This window comes from Aquarana catesbeiana, linkage group LG09 (genome assembly GCF_042186555.1).
Source record: "Aquarana catesbeiana isolate 2022-GZ linkage group LG09, ASM4218655v1, whole genome shotgun sequence".
Lineage (NCBI taxonomy): Eukaryota > Metazoa > Chordata > Amphibia > Anura > Ranidae > Aquarana > Aquarana catesbeiana.
In genome coordinates, this window is record NC_133332.1 from 320,829,319 (window position 1) to 320,856,709 (window position 27,391).

At 45.5% G+C, this 27,391-nt stretch overlaps 1 protein-coding gene and 2 pseudogenes across 1 annotated transcript in view; all 3 read right to left on the bottom strand.

The window, feature by feature from the left end:
* TEX11 (testis expressed 11) overlaps positions 1 to 27,391 on the bottom strand; it is a 96,569-nt gene that overhangs the window by 34,832 nt on the left and 34,346 nt on the right. Inside the window, exons 7-12 of the mRNA XM_073600993.1 lie at positions 23,367 to 23,424; positions 21,287 to 21,382; positions 17,871 to 17,952; positions 17,687 to 17,765; positions 10,056 to 10,207; positions 3,128 to 3,232 (exon numbers count right to left, since the gene is read on the bottom strand). Of these exons, the coding sequence (XP_073457094.1) occupies positions 3,128 to 3,232; positions 10,056 to 10,207; positions 17,687 to 17,765; positions 17,871 to 17,952; positions 21,287 to 21,382; positions 23,367 to 23,424 (572 nt within the window). The remainder of the gene's footprint in view (positions 1 to 3,127; positions 3,233 to 10,055; positions 10,208 to 17,686; positions 17,766 to 17,870; positions 17,953 to 21,286; positions 21,383 to 23,366; positions 23,425 to 27,391) is intronic.
* LOC141109062 (U2 spliceosomal RNA) lies at positions 24,955 to 25,060 on the bottom strand (annotated as a pseudogene).
* Positions 25,486 to 25,591, bottom strand: LOC141109061 (U2 spliceosomal RNA; annotated as a pseudogene).

The following is a 27,391-nucleotide window of genomic DNA, read 5'->3' on the forward strand; positions in this document are numbered from 1 at the left end:
TCCGCCAAAACCAGACGGATGGGGGGATCCGTCCCTCGTCTGTCTGGTGGATCGGATGACATGGCGGTCCGTTGCCCATAGAGGAAATCCGGCTGTGTGCGTGTCTGCTCTTCATCAGCGGAGCGGACGCAGACCTGTCATCCGCCAGCAGAGAGATCCCCCTGATGAGCTGGCGGAGTCTGCCCGTTTGAAAGGGGCCTGAAGCTTTGTTGCAACCTATAGGGGATTTATTTACTGATGGCAAATTGACGGTGCACTTTGCAGGTGCAGTTGCTCCAAAGCTTAGGAAATAAGGTAAGACTTCACTTTAAAAAAAAAAAAAATATCCAATCACATGCCAGAAAAATAATTAAAAAAAAAAAAAATTTTTTTTTTGCTTGCACACGATTGGATGATGGTAATCAGCCTCCTTTACTAAGCTCTGGAGCAACTGCACTTGCAAAGTTCTCAGTCTGGTTGTCTTTACCTAATCAACCCCCACAGTGTCATATTGGAGTGCTGCATATTGATCAGTATGTGTTCAATAATTACTTTTATTTTATTCATTTATTTGGCTGCACCTGAGGGCCCCATTTTTGAGAGTTTTTTCAGGCATTTGTATGGGCGTTTATGATCGTTTTTGTACAGCGCTTTTGAGCTTTAACGTTTTTTTATTAGCCAATAGAGAAAAATATCATCTGTTTCATCATTTGCTGTATCATCATTTTTCAGGTTTTTCATCCTCTTTTATCTATTATTTATTTTTTTATTTACTTTTACTTTTTTTGTAGGGGGTTAAATGTTATGGTTTCATTTATTTATTTATTTTATTAAGATTACCTATTATTATTATTTATTTATTTTATTAAGATTACCTATTATTATTATTTATTTATTTTGTTAGGCTAGGGTTAGGGTTAGAGCCCTTTCACACTGGGGCGGGGGCGGCGTCGGCGGTAAAACGCCGCTATTATTAGCGGCGTTTTACCGTCGGTATGCGGCCGCTAACGGGGCGAGAAAGGGTTAAATACCACGGTATAAACACCGCTCCTTCACTGTTCCGAAGATGCTGCTGGCAGGACTTTTTTTACCGTCCTGCCAGCGCATCGCTCCAGTGTGAAAGCCCTCGGGGCTTTCACACTGGAATGAAAGTAGCGGCACTTTCGGGTCGGTTTGCAGGCGCTATTATTAGCGCAATAGCGCCTGCAAACCACCCCAGTGTGAAAGGGCTCTTAGAGGTTAACATTAGAGTTAAGAGTTAGGATTAGGAGTTAATATTAGGGTTAAGAGTTAGGTGTTATTATTAGGGGTTAATATTAGGGTTAGGGGTTAGCATTAGGGGTTAAAATGAAGGTTAAGATTAGGGGTTAATATTAGGGTTAGTATTAGGGGTTAATATAAGGATTAGGGGTTAATATTAGAGTTAGGGGTTAATATTGGGGTTAGGGGATAATATTTGGGGTTAATATTAGGGTTAGGAGTTAGGATTAAGGGTTAATGTTAGGGTTAGGGGTTTATATTAGGGGATGAGAGTTAGTATTAGGGGTTAATATTAGGGTTAGTATTAGGGGTTAATATTAGGGTTAGGGGTTAGCATTAGGGGTTAATATTAGGGTTAGGGGTTAATATAAGGATTACGATTAGGGGTTAATATTAGAGTTTGATATTAGGATTAGGGGTTAATATTAGAGGTTAGGAGTTAGGATTAGGGGTTAATATTAGGGTTAGGATTAGGGGTTGATATTAGGGTTAGGGGTTAATATTAGTGTTAGGATTAGGGGTTAATATTAGGGGTTAGGAGTTAGGATTAGGGGTTAATATTAGGGTTAGGATTAGGGGTTAATATTAGGGGTTAGGATTAGGGGTTAATATTAGGGGTTAGGAGTTAGGATTAGGGGTTAATATTAGGGGTTAGGATTAGGGGTTAATATTAGGGTTAGGGGTTAGGATTTGGAGTTAATATTAGGGGTTAGGAGTTAGGATTAGAGGTTAATATTAGGGTTAGGATTAGGGGTTGATATTAGGGTTAGGGGTTAATATTAGGGGTTAGGATTAGGGGTTAATATTAGGGTTAGGAGTTAGGATTAGGGGTTAATATTAGGGTTAGGAGTTAGGATTAGGGTTAGGGGTTAATATTAGGATTAGGGGTTAATATTAGGGTTAGGGGTTAGGATTTGGAGTTAATATTAGGGTTAGGAGTTAGGATTAGGGGTTAATATTAGGGTTGAGGGTTAGTATTAGGGGTTAGGATTAGGGTTAGGGGTTAATATTAGGATTAGGGGTTAATATTAGGGTTAGGGGTTAGGATTAAGAATTAATATTGGGGTTAGGATTAGGGGTTAATATTAGAGTTAGGGGTTAATATTGGCATTAGGGGATAATCATAGAGGTTGATATTAGGGTTAGGGGTTGATATTAGGGTTAGGGGATAATATTAGGGTTTAATATTAAGGTTAGGGGTTATTTAAAATGATTTATTTATGATTATTATCTATTTATGTATTTTATTTCGGGTTATTTGTTTATTTTTATTTAATGAATGCATTTGAGCAGAAAAGCGCTCAGAAACGTTCCCGTACTGCAGACCTGCCCACGAGGATCCTCTTGGCTCTCTTGCACCATGACACCCTCAGGCCCCGCCTCCCTTAGACCCTCCCCCCCGCCGGCCCCGCCTGAACATACTGTATCAGGCACTCGGATTGTCTTGGCCGACTCCGGACCGGAGCTGTGCATGTGCAGTTTCCGATCCGAGACTCACAGCCATATTTTTTTACTGGCAACTTTTTCCTGTCACTGACATTTACTGGCAGGAGAAAAGTTTTTTTACTGGTTGGCTATAGAGGGGAGCCCCCGGGAAGGACTAATATCACAGAAGCCGGGTGGGCTCTCATTTCCTTGCTTTGATTGCACTAGAATTACCCCTGAAAAAAAATCACCCCCCCACCCCCTCCCCCACCCACCCCCATCCCCCGATCTTCTGCAGCCTTCTGAGTGGAATCGTATCATCTTGTTTCTTCAATAGCAGAAAGGAAGAATGCTGTAATCGTAATGTAAACAATACTGGATACATTCTGTACACACAAATCTAGATTAATGGCGGAACAGATTATTTTTGTGAATTGGGGGGGGGGGGGATGGAAGTGATTACCGCCATAATTCCTACTGACCTCAAAGCTTTTAGCGGCGCAGTCCCAGAAAATGACATGCAAACCATCCAAGGCATCAGCAGACAGCGGCTTCCCCGTGTAATGTCCTGAAAAATTCAATGGTGACAACATTGCGCCATGACCATACATCTGTTCATAATAACCCGTACCGGGACACGACTCCTCGGCACCCAAGGCCAAAGTGTACAGCTACCGCCCCCCCCCCCCCCCCCCCCCCATGAGCTGTGAACTACTTCAGAACCATACTTATTGAAGCACCCAGGGCAGCTGCCTCTTCTGCCTACCCCTTGCTCTGCACTGGCAATAAACACATAATCTCCTGTGTCCTGAATATCATTTAGGGGTGCAAAGTGCCAGTTTATGGCAATCTGGTTGTCATGGTCAGGGGTCAGGCTTGGAGTCTAGCAGCTATAGCAGTAGAGAGGCTCCCACCAGGACAGCCATCAGAAATTTTGGGGCCCCTTACACAACTTTAGGCCTGGGCCCCTGGGCCTGACCCCCTTACATCAGAATTTACCCCTTTCATTAGGGTCCCCAAAGTTTCTCCCTTTAGATCAGGGTCCCCAGAGTTCCCCTCCTTTCATCAGGGTCCCCAGAGTCCACCCTCCATTCACCAGGGTCCCCAGAGTCCCACCCTTTCATCAGGGTTCCCAGAGTCCCCCCCCCCCCATTTCACCAGGGTCCCCAGAGTTCCCCCTCTTTTCATCAGGGTCCCCAGAGTCCCCCCCTAACATTGGGATCCCCAGATTCCCCCCCCCCCTTAAATCTGGGTCCCAAGAGTTCACCCTTATAACAAAAAACTCCACTTTCATTAGGATACCCAAAGTCTCCCCTTCATTAGGATCTTCAAAGTCACCGCTCTTACATCAGGGTTCCCAGAGCCCCCCTTACATCAGGGTTCCCAGAGAGCCCCCCTTACATCAGGGTCCCCAGAGCCCCCCTTACATCAGGGACCCCAAAACCCTCCTTACGTCAGGGTCCTCAGAGCCCCTTTACATCAGGGTCCCTACAGCGACCTTACATCAGGTTCCCTGAAGCGACCTTACATCAGGGTCCCTAAAGCGACCTTACATCAGGGTCCCTTAAGCCCCCTTACATCAGGGTCCCTAAAGTGACCTTACATCAGGTTCCCTAAAGGACCTTACATCAGGGTCGCTAAAGCGACCTTACATCAGGGTCGCTAAAGCGACCTTACATCAGGGTCCCTTAATCAACCTTATGTCAGGGTCCCTAAAGCGACCTCACATCATGGTCCCTTAATCCCCCTTATATCAGGGTCCCTAAAGCGACCTTACATCAGGGTCCCTTAATCCCCCTTATATCAGGGTCCCTAAAACGACCTTGCATCAGGGTCCCCAGAGCCTCCTTACATCAGGGTCCCCAAAGCGACCTTCCAGTAGGTTCCCTAAAGCGACCTTACCTCAGGGTCCCTAATGTGACCCTACATCAGGGTCCCCAAAACAACCTTACATCATGATCCCTAGAGCCCATTCTCTTTCAATAGGGTCCCTAAAGTTAGAAGGGAGGAGAACGGTGTGGTAAGGAGAGTTGAGAGGTGTAAGAGAATAGTTGGGGTAGTGGAAGGGGAGGGGGGAGTCTTGTGAAGACCTCAACTTACATCAGGATGCGTTCCTTCTCATTGCAGCATTTGGCTACAGGGCAGGTAGAAGCTGGAAGGCTGGGCCCTGGGACTGGATAGGTTTGGAGGAGGAGACTTACTCCTTCTCTGAATGCAGGGGCCTTGGGGGGAGGGGGGAGCACATGACTGGTTGCTAAGAGATGCGTGGTCCTAGCAACCAAACCCTAGCGCTGAGAACAGCGGATGCTGTCAGCTGCCATACATTCAGGGACAGCTCTGCTGCACAGCCTGCACTATTGCTAAGAGGCACGGCTGTGACAGCAGGGATGCTGGGTATTTGGCAGGCTGCTCTGGGGGGTTTGGACCCAGCAACAACTAGTTGGTTTGGGCACGGGCCCTCCGGGATGCCCGGGCCCCCTACATGTGTATGGGCTCCCCCCCGGTGGTGGCCCTGGCTCCTACCAACCAGGAGGATGAGTACACAAGCAAGTCATCCTTGTGGATGACGCGGGCTCACCTGAGGTTCGGGGTCTACGCACTAACCAGTATTCACCAGTGCTCCTGATGGTGGGGATGGTTTCACTGCGTACCATATTGCGGTCCTCAGGGTTGCCCCACTAGGAAGTAAACAACCTGGGGTCCAATATCAGATATAGCAGGTAGGGGGTCAAGCAGAAGCGTAGTCAGTAAACAAGCCGAAGTTCGGTAACAAGTGGTTGCAGGTTGGGGTCGAGCAGAAGCGCAGTCAGTAAACAAGCTGAAGGTCGGTAACAAGTGGTTGCAGGTCGGGGTCGAGCAGAAGTGTAGTCAGTAAACAAGCTGAAGGTCGGTAACAAGTGGTTGCAGGTCGGGGTCGAGCAGAAGCGTAGTCAGTAAACAAGCCGAAGTTCGGTAACAAGTGGTTGCAGGTTGGGGTCGAGCAGAAGCGCAGTCAGTAAACAAGCTGAAGGTCGGTAACAAGTGGTTGCAGGTCGGGGTCGAGCAGAAGCGTAGTCAGTAAACAAGCTGAAGGTCGAAACAAGTGGTTGCAGGTCGGGGTCGAGCAGAAGCGTAGTCAGTAAACAAGCTGAAGGTTGGTAACAAGTGGTTGCAGGTCGGGGTCGAGCAGAAGCGTAGTCAGTAAACAAGCTGAAGGTCGGTAACGAGTGGTTGCAGGTTGGGGTCGAGCAGAAGCGTAGTCAGTAAACAAGCTGAAGGTCGGTAACAAGTGGTTGCAGGTCGGGGTCGAGCAGAAGCGTAGTCAGTAAACAAGCTGAAGGTCGGTAACAAGTGGTTGCAGGTCGGGGTCGAGCAGAAGCGTAGTCAGTAAACAAGCTGAAGGTCGGTAACAAGTGGTTGCAGGTCGGGGTCGAGCAGAATCGTAGTCAGTAAACAAGCTGAAGGTCGGTAACAAGTGGTTGCAGGTCGGGGTCGAGCGGAAGCGTAGTCAGTAAACAAGCTGAAGGTCGGTAACAAGTGGTTGCAGGTCGGGGTCGAGCGGAAGCGTAGTCAGTAAACAAGATGAAGGTCAGTAACAAGTGGTTGCAGGTTGGGGTCGAGCAGAAGCGTAGTCAGTAAACAAGCTGAAGGTCGGTAACAAGTGGTTGCAGGTCGGGGTCGAGCGGAAGCGTAGTCAGTAAACAAGCTGAAGGTCAGTAACAAGTGGCTGCAGGTCGGGGTCGAGCGGAAGCGTAGTCAGTAAACAAGCTGAAGGTCGGTAACAAGTGGTTGCAGGTCGGGGTCGAGCGGAAGCGTAGTCAGTAAACAAGATGAAGGTCAGTAACAAGTGGTTGCAGGTTGGGGTCGAGCAGAAGCGTAGTCAGTAAACAAGCTGAAGGTCGGTAACAAGTGGTTGCAGGTCGGGGTCGAGCGGAAGCGTAGTCAGTAAACAAGCTGAAGGTCGGTAACAAGTGGCTGCAGGTCGGGGTCGAGCAGAAGCGTAGTCAGTAAACAAGCTGAAGGTCGGTAACAAGTGGTTGCAGGTCGGGGTCAAGCAGAAGCGTAGTCAAGGAACAAGCCAAAGCTTGGTAACGAGTGGTAGAGAAGATACAGACAGGAGCAGGAGTGATGAGAGTGAGATATTGGCTGGAGAGAGCACAACAAAGAAGCTGCAAACATATTATGTGATATATATATATATACGTATACATAATAAAAGGATGCAATATAGAATGTTGCGCCACTTTCCCAACATCAAAGTGCAAGAAATGAAGTGAAAAGATCTCTATAAATGAAAAAGTCCAATAAAAAGGAAAAAAAATTATAAATTCAGTCTCAATCATTATGTGCCCGAAGCCTGCTGTGACGTCATCGCGCTAACCGGAAGTCAGCGGGAGGCTATTTTGCCGGTTACAAGCGCCATGTTACATCTTTATATGTGAGGGTTCCTACTTTTTATTAAAGAACAGTTTTACACTGCTATACAATATAAGGGGTTCTCTGTTTTTCCTTTGATATGCCAATACCTGGGTGGATTTATTATTGTGGAGTTCCTTTGGCGTGTCCCCTTACACGGTTATGGTACTTCCTATTTCCTGATGACCACATCTAATGCCGCGTACACTCGAGTGGATTTTCCGTCAGAAAAAAATTGGATGGTTTTTCCGACGGGATTCCCCTCAAGCTTGCCTTGCATACACACGGTCACACAAAAGTTCTCTGAACTTTCGACCGTCAAGAACGCGGTGACGTACAACACTACGACGAGCCGAGAAAATGAAGTTCAACGCTTCCGAGCGTGCGTCGAATTGTTTCCGAGCATGCGTAGGAATTTTGCGCGTCGGAATTTGTACAGACGAACGCATTTTCGGATAGGAACTTTTTCCGACCGAAAAATAGAGAGCCTGCTCTCAATCTTTTGCTGGCGGGAATTCCGCCAGCAAAAGTCCGATGGAGCGTACACACGGTCGCATTTTCCATCAAAGGGTCTCATCGGTCTTTTGCTGGCTGAATTTCCGATCGTGTGTACGGGGCATAAGAGGATCCAGAGGATATTTGCTGTTCAGAGTGTGTCTTGGCCTTTCTATAATAAAAAAGGTCAGACTTTTCTGGTAAGTGTATTTGGTATTACCGGGTGGAGGTGTCTGCACGGTGTTTGGATACTTCCAGCTCTCAAGAAGCTGAGCTGTTCACCTTTACCTGTTCATACTCATTCACATAGGGGGGGGGGGGCCGGGATCTGGGGGCCCCCTTGTTAAAGGGGGCTTCCAGATTCCGACAAGCCCCCCGCCTGCAGGGGCCATCAACATGGGGACAAGGTGCTTATGAAGTCACGTGATGACGTAACGCGTAGGGAGTGGCCGTAGGTTGAAGTGCACCGGAAGTGACGTGAGAGTGGCGTTCAGACGCCTTATTTGCTGATTCATGCTTGTTTTTTAACATTTTACTGTAAGAGTCCAACTTTGTTATTGAAATAAACCCTTTTTTATTACAATATTCTACACTATTGAAGCTTCTTCTCTCTCCTGCCCTTTTGCCTTTTACCCTCTTTCCCCCCCCCCCCCCCCCCCCGAGCAGAGGTGACGAGGTCGGATGAGGACTTGGATGGGAAGTCTATTTGAGGTGGCCCATTTGGTGGAGTAGAGGACCCCCTAGTGGGTGATATCGGCACAACAGGATCATTTCTTGTCTATGGGCTTAGACTGACACTTCGGGTGGTTGTGTATACAGTGGAACAGAGGACCCCCTGGTGGTTGAAGTGGTAACAACGGAACTGATCCCTGTCTACTACATGCTGTTTTTTCAAGCTATGAAGGTGAGGGCTCTGTGAGCTCATTTTTTGGATTTATACCTCTCCCTGCCCACTGCTTTTACTGGAATTATTTATGCATGATCTCTTTCTGCAGACTCTTTTTTTGAATTACACACTTTTACTATTTTTCTTTTTTGAAGATCTTATTAAAAGACTATTATTACTTTTTATATCATGCCCTGGGATTGATTTATTTGTTTCTAATTTTTACACTCACATTGGGTTTATTATGGAATGAGAAACACTGTAGGTTTATTTATTTCAGATATTGCAGGTTATTACATATAGTGGAATATTTTCTATGTTTTTGCTGTAGCGCGGGATCATATTATTATTTTATTTCTACTGTGAGTGGATTGTGATACACTTTAGGTTCTGCTGCAGACAGCTGTTATTGATTTACTAGACTGCACTTTTATGCACTATATACACTATACATTGGTGATTCACTTTTAATTTTTTTGTTTTTTTATATCCTATACAGCACATTTAGTAGCGCGAAGGCTTTTTTCACATTTTTATTGCTTACCCTTGCACTATTTGTTTGCACGCTTTGACTTTATATTGGGACTGAATTTTTAATTGTTAGACACGCGCAATTCGTTTCGTCACGAATTTATTTAACAAATTTCAACAAATTAGTTAATTCGGAAATATCCGGATTAACGAAAACCCGTTTAACAAGCTTTTCCCACCATTCATAAATTCGAATATTCGAAAAATTTGTAAATTCGTAAAAAAATTTGTAAATTCGAAAAAATTAGTAATTATAATAATAATAATAATAGTAATTTATTTTTATTATTATTATTATTTATTAATAATTCATTCCATTTGTTTAGATGCGGCATTCATTGTTTCGGATACTTCGAAACTTCAGATAAATTAGTATTACATTGACTAACAGCCAAATTTGAAAGGAAATTCCAATACCTATAATTTAATAGTTAGTAATAGTTAAGTTATTATTAGTTAGATATTACTTCAAATTTTAGAATTTTTGTGTTTTCGGATTTTCAAATTTACGAATTTTCGAATTAACAAATTTTTTTGAATTCACAAGTTTACTAATTTACAGATTTTATCGAATTTACGAATTTACGAATTATTTCGAATTTACAAATTTTTTTTGCATTTTGGAATTTACGAATTTTATGAATTGCGATCATAACGAATGACCCCGAAAAAAAAAAAAAAAAAAAAAAAAAAAATCCCAGCAGTGCTCATGTCTAGTAATTGTTTTCTTTTTTATTGGACTTTCTCATTAATAGAGATTTCTTGCGCTCTGATTTTGGGAAAGCAACGGAACATTCTATACTCCATCATCTCATTTGGCTGCGCTCCCGGGAACTTCCCAAACTTATTCTGTAATGTTTTGCTGCTTCATAATACACATTTGTTTGGCAAGACGGGATTTTCAAGGACTCTAGCAGGGCGTCTGGTTTGGAAATTCCGTATTTAGGAGGTTTAATAAAAGTCAGACAAACCACAAGTGAGCAGACTTTATAAGAGACGTTTTCTCATCTCCAGGTATAAATAAGCTGGTATTGCATGATCTGAGAGAACCCTGAAAGTCATGTGACCTCATTATGATAAATACCTGTTATTAAGTCTTCTATTTTCTTTCGTGCGAGGAGTTCCTTGCCTCGCGTTGTCAGAAGTTCGATTTCTAGAAGCCGCACTTTCTCAATCTCCGGGGTGGATTCAAAGTGGTCGCAAACCATTTTCAGGAAATCAAATCCCACGCAGTCCCTGTAAAATGATACAAACAAGGCGAGACTTTCTCAGGGGGTGCCAGGGATGAATCGCCCGGGTATGTGTGTGTAACTACTTCCCACCCGGGACAATTCTGACTTTCTCTCCTACTTGTGAAAAATCTGTATTTTTATGCTGGAAAATTACTCAGAAACCCCAAACATTATATATATATATACAGTAGGGACAGAAAGTATTCAGACCCCCTTAAAATTGTTCACTCTTTGTTATATTGCAGCCATTTGCTAAAATCATTTAAGTTCATTTTTTATCCTCATTAATGTACACACAGCACCCCATATTGTACACACAGCACCCCATATTGTACACACAGCACCCCATATTGTACACACAGCCCCCCATATTGTACACACAGCCCCCATATTGTACACACAGCACCCCATATTGTACACACAGCACCTCATATTGTACACACAACACCTCATATTGTACACACAGCACCCCATATTGTACACACAGCCCCCCATATTGTACACACAGCACTCCATATTGTACACACAGCACCCCATATTGTACACACAGCACCCCATATTGTACACACAGCCCCCCATATTGTACACACAGCACCCCATATTGTACACACAGCACCCCATATTGTACACACAGCACTCCATATTGTACACACAGCACCCCATATTGTACACACAGCACCCCATATTGTACACACAGCACTCCATATTGTACACACAGCACCCCATATCGTACACACAGCACCCCATATTGTACACACAGCCCCCCCATATTGTACACACAGCACCCCATATTGTACACACAGCCCCCCCATATTGTACACACAGCCCCCCCATATTGTACACACAGCCCCCCATATTGTACACACAGCACCCCATATTGTACACACAGCACCCCATATTGTACACACAGCCCCCCCATATTGTACACACAGCACCTCATATTGTACACACAGCACCCCATATTGTACACACAGCACCCCATATTGTACACACAGCACCCCATATTATACACACAGCCCCCATATTGTACACACAGCCCCCCATATTGTACACACAGCACCCCATATTGTACACACAGCCCCCCATATTGTACACACATCACCTCATATTGTACACACAGCACCCCATATTGTACACACGGCACCCCATATTGTACGCACAGCACCCCATATTGTACACACAGCCCCCCATATTGTACACACAGCACCCCATATTGTACACACAACACCCCATATTGTACACACAGCCCCCCATATTGTACACACAACACCCCATATTGTACACACAGCCCCCCATATTGTACACACAGCCCCCCATATTGTACACACAGCACTCCATATTGTACACACAGCACCTCATATTGTACACACAGCCCCCCATATTGTACACACAGCTCCCCATATTGTACACACAGCACCCCATATTGTACACATAGCGCCCCATATTGTACACACAGCTCCCCATATTGTACACACAGCACCCCATATTGTACACACAGCACCTCATATTGTACACACAGCACCTCATATTGTACACACAGCCCCCCATATTGTACACACAACACCCCATATTGACAAAAAAACACAGAATTGTTGCCATTTTTGGAGATTTATTAAAAAAGAAAACCTGAAATATCACATGCTCCTAAGTATTCAGACCCTTTGCTGTGACACTCATATATATAACTCAGGTGCCGTCCATTTCTTCTGATCATCCTTGAGATGGTTCTACACCTTCATTTGAGTCCAGCTGTGTTTGATTATACTGATTGGACTTGATTAGGAGAGCCACACACCTGTCTATATAAGACCTCACAGCTCACAGTGCATGTCAGAGCAAATGAGAATCATCAGGTCAAAGGAACTGCCTGAAGAGCTCAGAGACAGAATTGTGGCAAGGCACAGATCTGGACAAGGTTACGAAAAAATTCTGCTGCACTTAAGGTTCCTAAGAGCACAGTGGCCTCCATAACCCTTAAATGGAAGACGTTTGGGACGACCAGAACCCTTCCTAGAGCTGGCCGTCCGGCCAAACTGAGCTATCGGGGGAGAAGAGCCTTGGTGAGAGAGGTAAAGAAGAACCCAAAGATCACTGTGGCTGAGCTCCAGAGATGCAGTCGGGAGATGGGAGAAAGTTGTAGAAAGTCAACCATCACTGCAGCCCTCCACCAGTCGGGGCTTTATGGCAGAGTGACCTGACGGAAGCCTCTCCTCAGTGCAAGACACATGAAAGCCTGCATGGAGTTTGCTAAAAAACACCTGAAGGACTCCAAGATGGTGAGAAATAAGATTCTCTGGTCTGATGAGACCAAGATAGAACTTTTTTGCCTTAATTCTAAGCGGTATGTGTGGAGAAAACCAGGCACTGCTCATCACCTGTCCAATACAGTCCCAACAGTGAAGCATGGTGGTGGCAGCATCATGCTGTGGGGGTGTTTTTCAGCTGCAGGGACAGGACGACTGGTTGCAATCGAGGGAAAGATGAATGCGGCCAAGTACAGGGATATCCTGGATGAAAACCTTCTCCAGAGTGCTCAGGACCTCAGACTGGGCCGAAGGTTTACCTTCCAACAAGACAATGACCCTAAGCACACAGCTAAAATAACGAAGGAGTGGCTTCACAACAACTCCGTGACTGTTCTTGAATGGCCCAGCCAGAGCCCTGACTTAAACCCAATTGAACATCTCTGGAGAGACCTAAAAATGGCCGTCCACCAACGTTTACCATCCCCTCTGACAGAACTGGAGAGGATCTGCAAGAAGGAATGGCAGAGGATCCCCAAATCCAGGTGTGAAAAACTTGTTGTATCTTTCACAAAAAGACTCATCAAAAGGGGCTTCTACTAAATACTGAGCAAAGGGTCTGAATACTTAGGACCATGTGATATTTCAGGTTTTATTTTTTAATAAATCTGAAAAAATGTCAACAATTCTGTGTTTTTCTGTCAATATGAGGTGCTGTGTGTACAATATGGGGTGTTGTGTGTACAATATGGGGTGCTGTGTGTACAATATGGGGGGCTGTGTGTACAATATGGGGTGCTGTGTGTACAATATGAGGTGCTGTGTGTACAATATGGGGTGTTGTGTGTACAATATGGGGTGCTGTGTGTACAATATGGGGGGCTGTGTGTACAATATGGGGGGCTGCGTGTACAATATGGGGTGCTGTGTGTACAATATGGGGGGCTGTGTGTACAATATGGGGTGCTGTGTGTATAATATGAGGTGATGTGTGTACAATATGGGGTGCTGTGTGTACAATATGGGGTGCTGTGTGTATAATATGAGGTGATGTGTGTACAATATGGGGTGCTGTGTGTACAATATGGGGTGCTGTGTGTACAATATGGGGTGCTGCGTGTACAATATGGGGTGCTGTGTGTACAATATGGGGGGCTGTGTGTACAATATGGGGTGCTGTGTGTATAATATGAGGTGATGTGTGTACAATATGGGGTGCTGTGTGTACAATATGGGGGGCTGTGTGTACAATATGGGGGGCTGTGTGTACAATATGGAGTGCTGTGTGTACAATATGGGGGGCTGTGTGTACAATATGGGGGGCTGTGTGTACAATATGGGGTGCTGTGTGTACAATATGGGGAGCTGTGTGTACAATATGGGGTGCTGTGTGTACAATATGGGGTGCTGTGTGTACAATATGGGGGGCTATGTGTACAATATGGGGTGTTGTGTGTACAATATGGGGGGCTGTGTGTACAATATGGGGTGTTGTGTGTACAATATGGGGTGCTGTGTGTACAATACGGGGTGTAGTGTGTACAATACGGGGCGCTGTGTGTACAATACGGGGCGCTGTGTGTACAATATGGGGCGCTGTGTGTACAATATGGGGTGCTGTGTGTACAATATGGGGTGCTGTGTGTACAATATGGGGGGCTATGTGTACAATATGGGGTGTTGTGTGTACAATATGGGGTGTTGTGTGTACAATATGGGGGGCTGTGTGTACAATATGGGGTGTTGTGTGTACAATAAGGGGTGCTGTGTGTACAATACGGGGTGTAGTGTGTACAATATAGGGCGCTGTGTGTACAATATGGGGGGCTGTGTGTACAATATGGGGGGCTGTGTGTACAATATGGGGTGCTGTGTGTACAATATGAGGTGCTGTGTGTACAATATGGGGGGCTGTGTGTATAATATGGGGTGCTGTGTGTACAATATGGGGTGCTGTGTGTACAATATGGGGTGCTGTGTGTACAATATGGGGTGTTGTGTGTACAATATGGGGTGCTGTGTATACAATATGGGGGGCTGTGTGTACCTTAATGAGGAAAAAAATGAACTTAAATGATTTTAGCAAATGGCTGCAATATAACAAAGAGTAAAAAATGTAAGGGGGTCTGAATACTTTCCCTCCCCACTGTATATATACATATGTTTTTTAAGAAGAGGCCATAGAGAATAATATGGTGGGTGTTGCAATTTTTTATGTCACACTGTATTTGCACAGTGATTTTTCAAATGCAATTTTTTGGGAAAAAAAAATAATTTTAATGCAAACAAAACACAATATATAAGATGATGTTCTGGTGAGTTAAATAGATAGATACCTAACATGTCATGCTTTAAAATTGCACACACTCGTGGAATGGCAACAAGGTACTGTACTTAAAAGACAGAGGAGGTCGAGCGCTAGAATTATTGCTCTCGCTATAGCATTTCATGGCGTCACTTCACATGTGTGGTGAGATCACCGTTTACATATGCTTGCGTGACTTACGTATGCGTTTGCTACTGCGCACAAGCATGGGGGAATGGGTGTGCTTTTGTTTTTATTATTATTTATTTTATTATTATTATTATTTATTTTCATTTTTTTTTTACACTGTCCCTTTTCATTTCTTTTTTTTATCACTTTTATTATTATTATCACTTTTATTTATTATTATCACTCCTCTACCCTGGAAGCCATGAGATTAAAAAAAAAATAAAACATTGATCTCATGCTTTGCAGAACAAAAAATGGCGGTGTTTACATCTCCCATAACCGGAAGTGACTTAAAGGGGTTGTAAAGATTCGTGTTTTTTTCACCTTAATGCATCCTATGCAATAAAGTGAAAAAACACCTGCCAGTGACCGGCCTCCCAGCCCCCCTCCGTTTTACTAACCTGAACCCTCGAACTTGACCCACTTGGGACGCGCTGTCTCTCTCCGCCCGGGGTTCTCGGCTCTTAATTTGATATATTGATAGCAGCGCAGCCATTGGCTCCCGCTGCTGTCAATCAAATCCAATGATGCGGGCGCCAGGGGGAGGGGCTGAGTTCTGCATTCGGCCTCTATGGACGCCGAACGCTGGACTCGGGAGCGCGCCCGCACGGTACCCCCCGGGAGATCGCTTCTCCCAGGGGGTTATCTGATGTGGGGAGGAGCCGCGAGAGCCACCGGGGGACCCCAGATGACCAGGTTTGGGGCCACTCTGTGCAAAACGAGCTGCACAGTGGGGGCAAGTATGACATGTTTGTTATTTAAAAAAAAAAAAAACCTTTAGTGTCACTTTAATACCGTCGCTTCCGACTTCCCCCGATAACCCGGTGGCACCACCGGATCCAATATCGGGCTCCTCGATTGCACGGGAGAGCCTGTAGAGGCACTGATGGGTGGCGGCGGGAGGGGTTTGGGTTGGAGGGGGTCATCACCTCCTGCTGCCTGTAAAAGCCATCCAGTGACTAATTAGACGCTAGTACGGCTTTTTCATTGTAGGGAATCGCTGGCTGAAAAAAAAAGGTATCCATTCCAAAGGACGGAGTTCAGGGGTCTCCAGTAAAGGGTCCCGGTAATCCTCCATCATACAAAGACATTGGAGACAATTGTGCTTTTCCAACCTTGTGGTAACAGTTTGGTGAAGACCCTTTTCTGTTCCAGCACGACTGTGCCCCCCCCCCCCTTGTGTACAAAGCCATCTCCATAAAGACATGGTGTGACCAGTTTGGAGTGGAGGAACTCCAGCAGGGCCCGTCCCTGCTAGCGGCCGAGAAAGGGTTAAAAACGACCGCAAAGCGTCTCTGCTGAGGCACTTTGCCGGCGGTAAAGCCGCGCTGTCCCATTGATTTCAATGGGCAGGAGCAGTGAAGGAGCGGTGTATACACCGCTCCTTCACCGCTCCGAAGATGCTGCTAGCAGGACTTTTTTTCCCGTCCTGCCAGCGCACCGCTCCAGAGTGAAAGCCCTCAGCAGCGGCTGTTTCGGGTCGCTTTGCAGACGCTATTTTTAGCGCAATGGCGCCTGCAAACCGCCCCAGTGTGAAAGGGGTCTAAAGGTACAGGGAGGCACTGAATACCCAACATATAGCACAATGGCTGCAAAGGTGTCAGTGCGTTGCCTGACCAAAAAACACGACAGTGATACAAAAAAGACACCACTTGCTCCCATCTATGGCTGGCTATCGCAGTAAGAAGCATTGGAAGGCTCTAATAGGCTTCAAATTAGGGTGGGCTCGGGGCGCAGAGCATTGCATCTGGAGCCCACCCAGGTGTGTTGCAACGGCAAATGTAATTTCGCTGATGACGTCAGTTGTGACGAAACGGTCGTAGGGTCATCACGTTCGCATGCACTGAGCATGCGCGTTTTGATTTTTTGATACTAGCGGAGCTGTTTTTATCACATGTCCTTGCAAGGAACGTTTTTATTATTGGAATTCAAAATAAATCATTCAAGAAGTTCTACACCATTGGAGTCTTTCCTCTTTTTTTTCCCTTCTTATGCTGGATCTATGGAAACGTTCGTACACTGTGATATAGTGACGGTCTCCCGGGAATGCGCCGTTTAGGTGCTCTTTACCATCACTGACCGGTTATCTTGGAAGGAAGTTAAAGAGATCCCAACAATGTTCCTGTGTCTCCTGATTGATCCACTAAGCCTGTATTGACCCCCCTGAATAAGGGCGGTCGCAGGCCGTCTGGTAAGCCTCCACTTTTTACTCTCAGGTGACGGGCAGCACTGACGGTGAAAGTTCAGACTTGGGGTCTCGTAATTGAATATTTTCCCATCTGGATATCACTATTCACGAACTTTCTTTTTTCCACATTTTTTCATAAATCTTTGTGTTTTTAGTGTTTTAGCTATGTATGGTCTATTTGATTCATTTTTCATGGATTATTAGTGTTCATCGCATTTGACTTTATATAAAAAAAAAAAAAAAAAAAATTTATTGATGTTTAATTGGCACTATTTGCACTTGTTGTATACTATATATAACTGTATAGTTGCATAATTTTATAATTGTTACGATACACAATTTCACTATTATTTGTGGTACTTATCTAGCGCTCAAGGTTCCTGGTCAGGTGTCCACAAATCTTTAGTGTATTTCTCAAACGTGACAGAGTATGTATTATAAAGGATCTTCCAAGGGAATTCATACGAAGAAGCATTGAGAAAGGTGTAACTGTGGGGTAGAACTAAAGATACAAATGTGTTAGTTGGATTTTTTTTTTTTTTTTATTATTATTATTACCTGTTATGTTGCATAAGGAGCTTCACAGTGTTCAGATAAACCTCCAGCGACAGGTCGTGACGCAGCATCTCCGCAGCCGCTGCAAGTCCATAAAGACAAGTTGAGCTAATTATATATATTTTTTTTTTCTTTTTTTTAATGTTGTAAGAAAAGGAGGATTGTCACACTCGTTCGTTCTCCTCACCCATGGAAATCACATTGTCCGGCAAGGAGCAACTCAACAGGATTTTCATCTTCAAAAAAAGACCGGCTGGGTGGAGATCTGTCTGGATATTCAGAAACAGAAAAGATAAATTTTTTATCAATTTATTTATAAGTACAAAACAGTCACATAAAAGCAACAAAATTATTATTATTTTTTTTTTAATAATGAAAGAAATAAAAAAAATAAAAAAACAAATAAAAAATAAAAAAAACAAAATTATTATTTAACTAAGTGGAACGCTAGAAACATATCTCTGTATTTAGGCCATTGGCCTTACCGCCTAACAATCATTCAATCAATAATCTAATTAATTAATTAATTAACAAATTAATCAATAAATCATTTAATTTCTATTAAAAATCTGGAAATCTTATATATGATATTATAGATTGATATAGATCGCATATCAAGGATATGAAAGAGCGGTCCGTCATAAGAAATCATTTACTTTGACTATTTGTTTTGTTTGTTTTTTTTTACAAATTACAGCGGAACTCCTGGCAAACAGCTTAATAAAGAGTTGAAATAGATAGACAGTAATTACTTGGATTGTGAGTATAATCCGCTCCGGAAATCCAAAGCACTCGTATATCAAAGCGAATCTCCCCATAAGAAATAATGGAAACTCAGATGATTCGTCCCACAAAGAATTTACTCATAAATCCTTCCTTTTATAGTCCATATAGAAAGATTATAGCGATGTGATCGGTTGTGTAACCATAAAATGTCCTTCCACAAATGGAAGCCTCCACAAGGGGATTAGCAGGAGCTCCAGAGTATAAAAGAGAAGAGAGGGCGCCTCCAAGTGTAGCAATATGGTTACGTTTAATAAAGCTCCAACATTTAGCAACTCACATGGTTGACGATTAAAGGGGAAGCCCAGCCTGAGCTTTTTAGGCTGGTCTTCTCCTCTGGGTCGCAGGAGGGCAATTCGTTTTGCTCTCCTGTGACCCGTTTTCAGCGAAGAGCTCCACAGCTCGGCGCCCTCAACGAGCGCGGAGGAGCAGAGAGGAGAGGCGTTGACTGGCGGTCAGCAGCTCTCCTCTCGGGGATCTGTGAGAACCTGTCAGAAATGAAAATGAAATCCATGAAATCAGACCGAGACAGAAGTACAGTTAAATCACACTTGTTTAACCACCTCAATACAGGGCACTTTCACCCCCTTCCTGCCCAGGCCATTTTTCAGTTTTCAGCGCTGTCGCACTTTGAATGACAATTGCGCGGTCATGTTACACTGCACCCTAATGAAATTTTTATCATTTTTTCCCCACAAATAGAGCTTTCTTTTGGTGGTATTTGATCACCTCTGCGGTTTTGATTTATTGCGCTATAAACAAAAGAAGAGGGACAATTTTGAAAAAACACAATATTTTTTACTTTTTGCTATAATAAATATCCAATTTTTTTTTTTTTTTTAACAAATTTTTTCCTCAGTTTAGGCCGATACGTATTCTTCTACATATTTTTGGTAAAACAAAAATGTGATAAGCGTATATTGATTGGTTTGCGCAAAAGTTATAGCGTCTACAAAATAGGGGATAGATTTATAGCATTTTTATTTATTTATTTATTTTTTACTAGTAATGGCGGCGATCTGCGATTTTTATTGTGACTGCGATATTGCGGCGGACATATCGGACACTTTTGACACATTTTTTGGACCATTCACATTTATACAGCGATCAATGCTATAAAATTGCATTGATTACTGTTTAAATGTGACTGGCAGGGAAGGGGTTAACACTAGGGGGCGATCGAGGGGTTAATGTATGACCTATGGAGGTGATTCTAACTGTGGGGGGAGGGGACTGACTGGGGGAGGTGACCGATCGGTGTCCCTATGTACAAGGGACGCGCCATCGGTCTCCTCTCCTCTCTGACAGGAAGTGGATCTGTGTTTACATGCACAGATCCACGCTCCTGCTCTGTTACCCGGCAATCGCGGGTGCCCGGTGGACATCGCGGCCACCGGGCACGCGTACCGGGTCCCGAGCGATGCAGCGCGCACGTGCGAGTGCCGCCGGCGGCGCGCGCGCGCCCCCTAGTGGCTCGGGAGGGCGATCACGTCATATGACGTCTGCCCAGAACAAGAGAAGCCTCGTCCCGCCGTCATATGACGGTGGACGGTGGCTTAGTGGTTAATAATAAAAGTAACAAGAACAAATGTAGTCAAAACATAGATAAAGTTCAGTAACCAGAACGGATAGTCAGCCAAGCCAGTAGTCAGGGATCAATGTAGTGGAACAGCAAGCAGGATCTGGAGCCAGAAGGGATGTCAGCAAAGCCAGTCTTTAAACAGGATCGCAGGAGATAGTCTCTGTGATGTTGACCAAGGCGAAGGCAGAGGTCATCTGGGCTGGACGGCTTAAGTAGGCAGGACTGACGAGCAGGATAGCATCAACAGGAGAGTAACTGTGGAGAGAGATAGGAGCTGGCAATTAGCCGACAGCTGAGCGGCCAGCTCAGAGAAAGAAGGGCGTCCCGACTCTCTGCCGCAAAACATCGCAATCCCGCTATAGGCCGCTGATCGCCGCCATTACTAGTAAGAAAATATAAATAAATAAAAAATATCCCATAGTTTGTAGGCGCTAAAACTTTTATGCAAACCAATCAATATGCGCTTACTGGGATTTTTTTTCAATAAAAAATAAATACTTAAATAAAAAAATAAATAAATAAAAAATATCCCATAGTTTGTAGACACTAGAACTTTTGGGATTATTGTGTTTTTTTATAATAATATTGTGTTTTTTTTTTTTTTCAAAATGTTGTGTTTTTTTTTTTATTAAATATTGTGTTTTAAAATAACATTGTGTTTTTTTTTTTTTTCAAAATGGTCGCTCTTTTTTTTTTTTGTTTATAGTGCAAAAAAAAAAAAAACGCAGAGGTGTTCAAATACCACCAAAAGAAAGCTCTATTTGTAGGGGAAAAAAAAAAGGACATCAGTTTTGTTTGGGTACAGCGTCGCAATATTGTTAGTTGCAATTGTCAGTTAAAGTAACGCAGTGCCGTATCGCAAAAAAAATGGCCTGGTCATGAAAGGGGGGTAAATCTTCAGGAGGTCAAGTGGTTAAAGGACAAATACATGTTAAAGTGCACGTATTCTTTTTGCCTAACCAAACCCCCGAATAGAAAAATGCCTGAAAAGGAAGGCAGCCACCACATGTAAGGGCTGTAAGGATTACATTTGTGTTCCGGGTTTTCGGTCCGGCTTTGTCTCTCACAATGTGATAAATGAATCAGCCAGGCTCAATAATAAGGAAGCAGAACCTGTCTATGTAATGAGGATTTATGGGCCCCCCCTCCCCCCCCCCCCCCCCCGGTGCTTTTGGTTACACACAAGACACAATATGATTGTTGGCGTCCATCTGGTGACTTTTATGTTTTGCGTTTACCTCATTTGCCAATCCGACGGCATTCAGTGCCTTATCCTGGTAGAGTTTGCAATCCCATTCCAGGTAGACTGTTGCAAGCAGCCGCAGCACTTTGGCCTGATAATAAAAGCAACGGAATAAGTGACTCTTAATAGAAATACATGACAGTATAAAGGAATAAATAAAGTGTATATTGCTGCATGTGAAGACGGGGGTTGCTAATTGCTATTTTACACTGTAAACATATCACTGTCAGGGAGTTTTCAATTGTTGGTTGACTAAAGGTATTTTGTACATGCATGAGCCTCTGTGGAGGATCAGCAGAGCTGGGGTTTACTAATGAGTGGGGGATCAGCAGAGCTGGGGGTATTACTACTGGGTGGGGGATCAGCAGAGCTGGGGGTTACTACTGAGTGGGGGATCAGCAGAGCTGGGGTTTACTACTGAGTGGTTGATCAGCAGAGCTGGGGGTTACTATTGAGTGGTTGATCAGCAGAGCTGGGGGTTACTACTGAGTGGTTTATCAGCAGAGCTGGGGGTTACTACTGAGTGGGGGATCAGCAGAGCTGGGGGTTACTACTGAGTGGGGGATCAGCGGAGCTGGGGGTTACTACTGAGTGGGGGATCAGCAGAGCTGGGGGTTACTACTGAGTGGTAGATCAGCAGAGCTGGGGGTTACTATTGAGTGGGGGATCAGCAGAGCTGGGGGTTACTACTGAGTGGTTTATCAGCAGAGCTGGGGGTTACTATTGAGTGGTTGATCAGCAGAGCTGGGGGTTACTACTGAGTGGGGGATCAGCAGAGCTGGGGGTTACTATTGAGTGGTTGATCAGCAGAGCTGGGGGTTACTACTGAGTGGGGGATCAGCAGAGCTGGGGGTTACTATTGAGTGGAGGATCAGCAGAGCTGGGGGTAGCTACTGAGTGGGGGATCAGCAGAGCTGGGGGTTACTACTGAGTGGGGGATCAGCGGAGCTGGGGGTTACTACTGAGTAGGGGATCAGCAGAGCTGGGGGTTACTACTGAGTGGTAGATCAGCAGAGCTGGGGGTTACTATTGAGTGGGGGATCAGCAGAGCTGGGGGTTACTACTGAGTGGGGGATCAGCAGAGCTGGGGGTTACTACTGAGTGGGGGATAAACAAAGTAGGGGAGACTACTGAGCGGGGGATCTGCTGAATGATGGTACTAATGAGTTGGGTCTAAGTTAAAGTTGAAGCAAGTGTAAATGAGCCTTAGAGTCATGGCTGGGCAGGCAGCTGTGTGGAGGAGTGTGCATGTCTACATGCACCCTTTGCAGAGCGCACATGCCTGGCATTGGCATCAGATGGGCTAGGTAAGAGTTGGTCTTACTCTGGATCAATGGCGGCTGGTCTTCAGCTATTTTTTTGCAACCTGAGTTGGCCTTCACTGGTCCTCTACTACTGGACCTCTCCTAGTACATGGAACTCAACTACTACTACATGGGCCTCTACTTGTATGCGGACCTCTAGTAGTACATGGACCTCTACTAGTATATGGACTTCTACTACTACATGGGCCTCTACTAGTACATGCACCTCTACTAGAGCATGGACCTCTACTAGTATATGGACCTCTATTAGTACATGGACCCCTACTAGTACATGGTCCTCTACTAGAGCATGGAGCTCTATTAGTACATGGGCCTCTATTAGTACATGGACCTCTACTAGTATATGGACCTCTACTAGTACATGGACCTCTACTAGTACATGGACTTCTACTAGTACATGGACTTCTACTAGTACATGGACCTCTACTAGTACATGGACCTCCACTAGAGCATGGGCCTCTACTAGTACATGGACCTCTGCTAGTACATGGGCCTCTACTAGTACATGGACCTCTACTAGTACATGGGCCTCTACTAGTACATGGACCTCTACTAGTACATGGACCTCTACTAGTACATGGGCCTCTACTAGTACATGGGCCTCTACTAGTACATGGGCCTCTACTAGTATATGGACCAAATAATGTTTGATTCAAAACCCGAACACCTGAATAGTGGGCCGGATGTGATTAAAACCCTTCTGATCTTTGCAATGAGAATGAGTTGTGTAAATGTGAAGGAATGTCTGACCTGCATCTCATTTCCTGTGGTGTAGCGAAGGTCGGCCTTACCGATGTCATAACTTTGCCTGCAGTGAGAAACATTCAATGATAAAGAAACAATGTCACAAAGAAAGAAGGACATTTCCTGGAGGTGTATACAATGTATGCAAAGCACAATCTACGACAAGAGATGTAATCCCATCACTTCACTCTCAGATCATGTTTATCATAATTTCCAAAAACTGCAGCTTCCATTACAATAATCCCCGGTGATCCCGCCATGGAGTTCCTTGTCCAGGCACTTCCTGTTATAGGGTGTCTCTCTCAGTTGTTCTCCCGTGTTATTGTCACCCATCACACGGGCTTCTGATGGAGACTCCTCTACACACATGACACAGACACGATCCACTGGGGTCACCATCATGAAACCCGCCCTGAGAATTGCTATGCGGCCATCATTGGAGTACAAAGCTTCCTGTGAATGGATGAGCGGCCCTCAGCTGACTGTATTTTTTTCCCGGGAGTGGGACGGGAAGTTCTCATCCCACAGTACTGTATTTTTTTTTTTTTTTGAAAGCCCATGGTGTGTGAACTCCAAAAACTTCACCCGGTGCCAAGAAAATGTGCACACACATAAAGAATAAAACACAAACGGGTGTACACAAGTCCTCCAAAAATCAGAGAGCCTTGCCCTGATCTCCCTGGGGCGTTAGGCTCCAGGCGGGGACTGGGGTACGTTACATTACTGGTCCATCTGGCCGAAACCAGACGGACCCCATTCTTTGGAGGGTCTGCCGAAAACAGACCCACTCAAGTACTAGGTGGGGCTCCCCCCCGAAGGGAGACCCCATGAAAGAGGGCGAACCAAGCCAGAAGGCCTTGTCCTTCCCCTCCCAAGACTTTCAGGGCTGGCCCGAGGACCTTCACCCTACCAGTCACACGTGAAAAAAACGTGTACAAACATAAAAATACAAAAAGTGACAAACATAAAAGGGCTTAAATAAAAGAAAGTGGGGGGAGAAGGTTGTGGAGAGGAGAGGGAAAAGTGGCCATTGTGGGGTACATTGACCAGGCCCAGCCAAAAGGCCCGGCCCAGGAGGCAGGTGAGAAAAAAGCGTGTGGTATGGTGCAATGAACGCGGTGCCATTAATCAAAGTGACCCTCACTCACTGTGATTGTATGGCACCCCTGGACTGCCACTCCAGGGGCACATACACCATGGGCTTTTATTCCAACCCAGGCCCACAGCCAGACCGGCGCAGCCTCCACCCCAACCAGGAAGGCCTGGAGCTCTGAGAGCCTAGGGAGGGCCCCTACTCATAGGCTCAACCACCACTCCCGTCACTCCTGCCTAATTATATCCGGGAAATACTAACCGCCCCACCCCCCCCGATGCTAAAGGGGAGCCAGTGTTCTTTTCCGAAAAACTGCCAGGAAAAGAGACCACACAGATCTAAGCCAGGGCCCGACCCTTCAACCAGACCCGATGCAGCACCCAACCTCACCAGGAGCACCCTTCCAGAGGGCTCAGACTCAACCATTGACCGGCCCCCAGCTACTGTCGGGCGGACTGGTGTAGTCCCTGCTGAAACCGCCCTTCCAGGTACAATTACACTATTGGATTTGCATAGCTCTCCCCTTTGGGAGTAGCACAGCGCCTCCTCTGGCAACTGATAAGAACAGATACGACACTTGATCTTAGCCAAAAGGCCGAGAAGCAATACACCATGGGATTCTTTTCAGACTCGACCCTCAGCTGGACCAGTGCAGCCCTCCGTCCCTGCCGGATAGAGCACCCTTCTAAGTTTTCTCGGGGGGAGAGCCACGGACGTCTAAATGCAGCCTCCACTGGTACTAGCCTTTTTCAGGCCCCAAATCATTCCAGTGGATTTACATGGCAACACCCTGAGCCCTCAGTCAGGGTTGACAGCTCCTCCACCGGACGTTGACAGGAACAGCAACCACAACAATTCTAGCCAGAAGGGCGGGATGACCCAGCCCTTCGGGCCAGACCAGTGCAGCACCCATCCCCATCAGGAGTACCCTTTTGGCCCCCTCCAGACTCGACCGAGTACTAGCCTCCCTTACCCGGGAGCACTCAGTTTCGGCCCCTCTGCTGAAACGGACCTACCAGATACCATCACGCCAGAGGATTTGCACGGCACTCCCCGATGAGAGCACCACAGCACCTCCTCTGGCAACTGATAGGAACAGATACTACACTTGATCTTAGCCAAAAGGCCGAGAAGCGATCCCACAGCGCTGTAGACTGTATATAGCTGAGTATACATACAGGTAATAATACAGCACACATAGCTGCTGCATGTCCTAGGGAAGTAAATCATTCCTCTGGAGCAGCTTGGTGCAAATAAATTACTTAAACTGCACAGAGTTCTCCAACAAGTTAAATTTAATGAAAACAAGACAACAGTGTCTGCATGCAGTGTCCCTTGTTTTCGGAAGATGGGCAAGTGCCCACTCACCAATCCCAGCGACCTTCAGTATTGAAGAGTGACGTGAAGGCTCCGCAGCAGGTGCCCGCAGGGTCTGGCTCAAGGGATGGCGCTTGACCTCGCGTCGCACTGTCACTGAGCCCCGGTCCACACAGGCGCGGCTTGTCATGCGGCTTGAGAGTTCTAATAGGAGCTGAGTTGAGCCTCTCCGACTTAGAAAAAAGGTCCCTGCACTACATTTAGTTCCGACTTCACTACGGCTTGAATTGACTTCTGTTAACAAAGCTGAAGTCGCAGCGGGATGTCAGATTCAAAGTCGCGGCAGTGTGAACCCGGGGGCTGAAAGCTGGAGATCAGTTTTACACGTCAACTTTTAGCGTCGGGCGTTTCTGCAAAAAAAAAACGCTGCTGGGAGAGTTAAAATACGGTCCTGCATGCATGAGGCCTAAAAAGAAGTCTGACTTCTGACCACCAGGGGGAACCAAAACAACAAGAAACACGTAACGTCTGCTTTGTGCCCTCTCTGCTATAAGGAAAAACAACGTTATGTATTACAAAGTAAAGCACTGACAATGACATCATCAGTCCACACATGAGGTCATCACACCAATTATTATTGTCTCTGGTGTACAATCAGGTCTCAGATTATAGAATTCTATACATGTAACAATGGATGAGGAAGACAGCAGTGTAACATTTGTAAACATTGGGAGGTTTATTACTAAAACTGGGGAGTGCAAAATTTGGTGCGGCTCTGTAAAGTAACCAATCAGCTTCCAGGTTTTATTGCCAAAGCTTATTAGAACAAGCTGAAGAGGGAAGCTGATTGGCTCCCATACACAGCTGCACCAGATTCCGAGCGCTCCAGATTTAGTAAATCTCTCCCAATTGTGTTCTTCACAGGTTTTCATTTTGGAAGAAGCCGTTTTCATCACTGCAGCCAAAACTTTGTTTACATTTACTTTCAAATTAATAAAATGATTGTTCATCAGGCTTAAATCTGAACTCCGGATAATAAATCCATGATCGGTCATGTGACGTCTTCTGAAATCTTCTCCCAGATCTGTGCAGTCATCCAGTGTGAGACTTCCTGTTATAAAGACCACTTACTGCTGCTCTCTCATCTTGTGCAGGGGGACTGGTCTTGTCTCCGCCCCCTCCTGTAGTAGGTGGAGCCTGCTGGGCCCCTCCCACAGCTTTGCTCTCTCTACCTTGTGCAGGGGGGTCTGGTCTTGTCTCCGTCCCCTCCTGTAGTAGGTGGAGCCTGCTGGGCCACTCCCACAGCTTTGCTCTCTCAACCTTGTGCAGGGGGGGTCTGGTCTTGTCTCCGCCCCCTCCTGTAGTAGGTGGAACCTGCTGTGCCCTTCCCACAGCTTTGCTCGCTCTCCTTGTGCAGGGGAACTGGTCTTGTCTCCGCCCCCTCCCGTAGAAGGTGGAGCCTGCTGGGCCCCTCCCACAGCTCTGTTTTTTCTCCTTGTACTGGGGGGACTGTTCTGCTCTCGGGCCTCCTCCTGTAGTAGGTGGAGCCTGCTGGGCCCCTCCCACAGCTCCCCTCTCTGCACAGGCCATGAACAGCCCACTGATGATGTCACTGACACTT